A 4608-nucleotide genomic window follows, 5' to 3' on the forward strand; every position below is an offset into this window, starting at 1 on the left:
TGTGTATTTGTTATCCTTTCCTCATATATGAGATGCCCTCTCAGGTATTAGTGCTGAGGATTGAGGCTCCTTCATTGCTGGGCTAGGGCACAGGATTCATAACATATACCAACTCACACCCCCTGATACTCTGCTACATACGTATACCAACTCACATCCTCTGACACCCTGCTCCATACATACACTAACTCACACCCCTTGGCACCCTGCTACATACATATACCAACTCACACCCCCTGATACCCTGCTACACACACACACATATACACATACATATATATATATATATATATATATATATATATATATATATATATATCTGACATATACCAACTAAAACCCCTTGGCACCCTGCTACATACATATACCAACTCACACCCCTTGATACTCTGTTACATACATATACCAACTCACATCCTCTGACACCCTGCTACACACGTATACCAACTCACACCCCTTCGCACCCTGCTATATACATATACCAACTCACACTCCTTGGCACCCTGCTACATATATATACCATCTCATACCCCCTGACATCCAGCTACATACATATGCCAACACACACCCTGACACCCTGTTACATACATATACCAACTCACACACCTTGGCACCCTGCTACATACATATACCAGTCACACCTATTGGCACCCGGCTATATACATATACCATCTCACACCCCCTGACACCCATCTACATACATATACCAACTCACACCCTGAAACCCTGCTACATACAGATACCAATTCAAACCCCTTGGCACCCTGCTACATACATATACCAACTCACACCCCTTGGCACCCTGCTACATATATATACCAACTCACACCCCCTGACACCCTGCTACATACATGTACTAGCTCACACACCCTAACACCCTGCTATATACATACACCAACTCAGAGGAAGCACAATACCAGGGAAAAAGTCATATTCCCACCCTGTCATAATAGCAATCATGTTAATATTTTGAGATTTATATATGTTTTTATCAGAGTTTTAAATGCTGAACTTCCATAGTTACACACAAAAAAAAAATATATATATGTACTTACTATATGTGTGTTTGTATACACATGCATAAATATTCCTTTTATATACATGTATGGGAAGAGAGCAGTTCATTGAACCTTATCTTCATCAAATCATACCTTTCAACCTCTCAGTGCAAGAAATCTGGACAAAGAAATAATGTGAGGACAAAAGCTCAAAAGTAGGGAGAGATTTTAAATATTGTTCCTATAAACTTAGAAATTTGATAGAATAACAGGTTTTGAGTTACATATTTTCTGAATTATTTGAAGTCTCAAATTCAAATTATTTCATTATTTAGTACTATTTTGTTACTTCAATCCTCAATGATTTACCAGAAAACCACATATTTTATGAGGAAAAGACAAAAACATGAGGCAAAAATCTGTATATTCTGCAAAAAATCTGAGAAGTTGAGAGGTATGCATCAAATGTTCTAAATGTTGGCATAAACAATCCAAAACAGCTGTGATAACAGAATGCCCACACTACTTTATGGGAAGTCATGGTACAGAAGTTAGCAGGAATGCTTTCTTTTCCCCACTGTTTTCTCACCTCGGAGTTGGTATATATAATTAGCAGGAGGTGTAGGGGGGACTTGCTCCCTGCAAAATACACTTTAAATACTAGATTTTTTTTTTATGTTTTAGGTTTCAGTCTAAAATATTTGATACTGTGTGAGTGCGGATTGCAGAGTGTGGGTTTTGTGGAACACACCCATACACACACACACACACACACACACACACACACACACACACACACACACACATTTATATTTATATTTACATTTATATATATATTCTAAAATATGGGATGCCACATATGTGTTAATATATGTGAAACAGCTTAGTGTTTGTTTCTTTTTAGAGTTACTGCTAATGGATGAGTCATGTCATCCTGCAGCCAAGGTCAGTTAGAAATGATCCTTTGTGAAAACAGCTCGAGTCTATCATCCATTACTTTTTCATCCTGATAATGCATATCCCTTATAATGATATGCACAATACAGAAGTATTCATACTTAATACTAAGTTTTCCAGTTAAGTGAGTTTGCATCAAGGTCTTAAGAACAGCACCATGAGTCCAGAGAAATGACTACGGTACATTTCGTCCCTAACGTACTACTCTAAAGTCATAAAAACAGTTAAACAGGAAGAAGCAGGCATTGCCTTAATTATTCAGACTATTGTTTCAAAAGAAAGGAAAAAAAACAATCACCAGACATAACTGTTACAGGAATTACAGCAGTGGTCGAGTGCATGGAATTCTAGAGAGGAAGGGGCAGCATTTTCGGACTCATTTCTCGATATATAACTCTGAGGACTATATGTTACTGTCTCTGGATCTGTACATTTGTTCCAGAATAACTCTGCCGGTGAGTTCCTTACTGCTAAGAGCTTATCAGTATAGCAATGTGCATAAACGGAAAGTAATTTATTTAACATTTGTACTAGATATTACGAAGCAGACTGGAGTAGGAAATTCTGTTTTATCTGCTAGCCTCAAGACAGGACTTACAACAAAATGTTAAAATGTATGATATTTAATTTCTGCTTTATGCTCATAATTTGTTACCTAACTTTTCAAGACAATTAGACTTTAGATGAAGAAAGCATACAGTGACAAACACACACACACGCACACACGCACGCACACACACACACACACACACACACACACGCACACACATGCACATACACACACACACACACACACACACACACACACACACACACACACATATATGCATAGTCTCCTGAAAGGGTGGGGGAAAGCAACCTAGAACATTTTAGTAAGATTGCCTAGTGAACCGAGGAAGGAATAAAACTGTCTATTTAATTATCTCTGGACTAGTTGGGTAAGCCTGAAACTTAAGCACTGGTTCAGAATATCAGGCACTTTCTACTTGGAAAGTTCCAAGTGTTAACAAGAAAAGGAAAGGAGAGCTGTTTGCATTACAGATTTGGGTGGAAGTGATTATTGCAACAAGAAGTAACATCCAGTCCTAGATGTTTGGAGATAGTTCGTTATATCATGGCTCGTTCTGAATGCTACCTACTTGCAGATCACCTATTAAGTTAAGGCTTTTTATGAGCCATTAGTTATTAAGTGTGTTTGTGCAGTATCCGTGTATTATTCATTATTTTTCCATTCTTGCTATTTTGTGGCATTTTGCATACACGACATGCTGGTTTGCTGGCTGGTGTCTTCACCAGCCTGTTATTTTCTAAACAACAGATATGAGTTTGGCCTCTCAGTCACTATCCTCAGTTCACAGCTGGTAACAGTTATAGCATACTCAGTGACACAAGTCAGGAGTGTAGTGTCCTCTTCTGGGACACAGACTAATATAATGCAGTGGAGCTATTCAGATGTGTTTATGTGTGTCTCTGTGTGTTTGTATCTGTGTCAATGCATGTGTGTGTGTGTATACACACATGTTATATGTTTGTGCAAGTGTGTGCATGTGCACATATTTGCATGTATGTGCTTATGCATATATAAGCATATCTATCTGTGTAAGTGTATTGTATGTGCACGTGTGTGGTCCATGAATGCATATACATGCTTTGTGCATGTGTGTGTGTGTGTGTGTGTGTGTGTGTGTGTGTGTGTGTGTGTGTGTGTGTGTGTGTTTGTGTGTGTGTAAGCATGTTTATATGTAGCACAAAATATTGGATAAGTAGCTTTGATTACAATATGTTCTGCTACTCTGATGCTCAGAGTTGAAACAAACAAATATTTGAATAGTTCTATAGTTCATTGGGACTTTCTTTACCAAAAAATTAGGTAGAATTTTTGATTTGCCCCCCTGAGCTAGATTGGAAATTTTGGATTTTAGGAATTAGACCCAGTAATGTGTATGATGACAATTCCAGCTTGGAGATATTCTGGGGCCTTCTTAGTGTGGTCAACTGCTGGGGGGTAAAGCTTGGAAATAAAGTCCCTCCTTCATCTGACCATTTTTTATAATCTTCTAAGTCAGCATGTAGCAAATATTTTATATTCCTTCAAGTGTGGTGACGTATCAAACAGCCTTCCTTATCACTGTCAATATTTTTTAGATAATTTTGAAAGTTAGGGTGTTTTGTGTGTATTTTATGGGGTTAGAGGTTGTGCTATAATATACATAGGCTTTTGTGTTCTGTTATTCTAGACTGGTTTTGTTGAGCTCTGCACATATTTTATATAGTTGTTCATGTTTCACTTTTCTTTTTTTTTCTTTCTTCTTTTTTAGTAAATTGCTTGATATTTTTGTTGTATTCATTTCAGTAAAACACAGTTAAAAAACACTTGAATAGAAAGTACATAAATGTAATACTTTTTCAAAATATGGCACTCACATTATGATGCAAGGACAATCAGCAATACAAATTAAGATATATTGCAACAACACATTATAAAGCTGGTGAAGAGATCTCAGACGAAGGGGAATATGTCAAATATGATTTTTAGAGTACCGCTAAATGAGATAATTATTAAGACAATGCATTGTGCTTTACTTATGTTTCAAGGAATTTGAAAACTGGTAATATTTTTAAATCTTTCTGTTTTATGAGTATTCCTATGACT

The 4608-nt window shown here is 37.0% G+C and overlaps 1 protein-coding gene across 2 annotated transcripts in view; it reads left to right on the top strand.

Moving 5' to 3' along the window:
* The first annotated feature begins 2010 nt into the window (after positions 1-2010).
* Positions 2011-4608, top strand: part of LOC122812235 (cell adhesion molecule 4-like) — a 507138-nt gene continuing 504540 nt past the window's right edge. The window contains exon 1 of one of the 2 annotated variants that reach the window (XM_044084591.1): positions 2011-2410. In XM_044084591.1, coding sequence (XP_043940526.1) covers positions 2363-2410 — 48 coding nt within the window. In that variant the 5' untranslated portion in view covers positions 2011-2362. The remainder of the gene's footprint in view (positions 2411-4608) is intronic. The other variant, XM_044084593.1, reaches the window with a different exon arrangement.

This window comes from Protopterus annectens, chromosome 9.part0 (genome assembly GCF_019279795.1).
Source record: "Protopterus annectens isolate FY-2018-M chromosome 9.part0, PAN1.0, whole genome shotgun sequence".
NCBI classification, from domain to species: Eukaryota; Metazoa; Chordata; order Ceratodontiformes; family Protopteridae; genus Protopterus; species Protopterus annectens.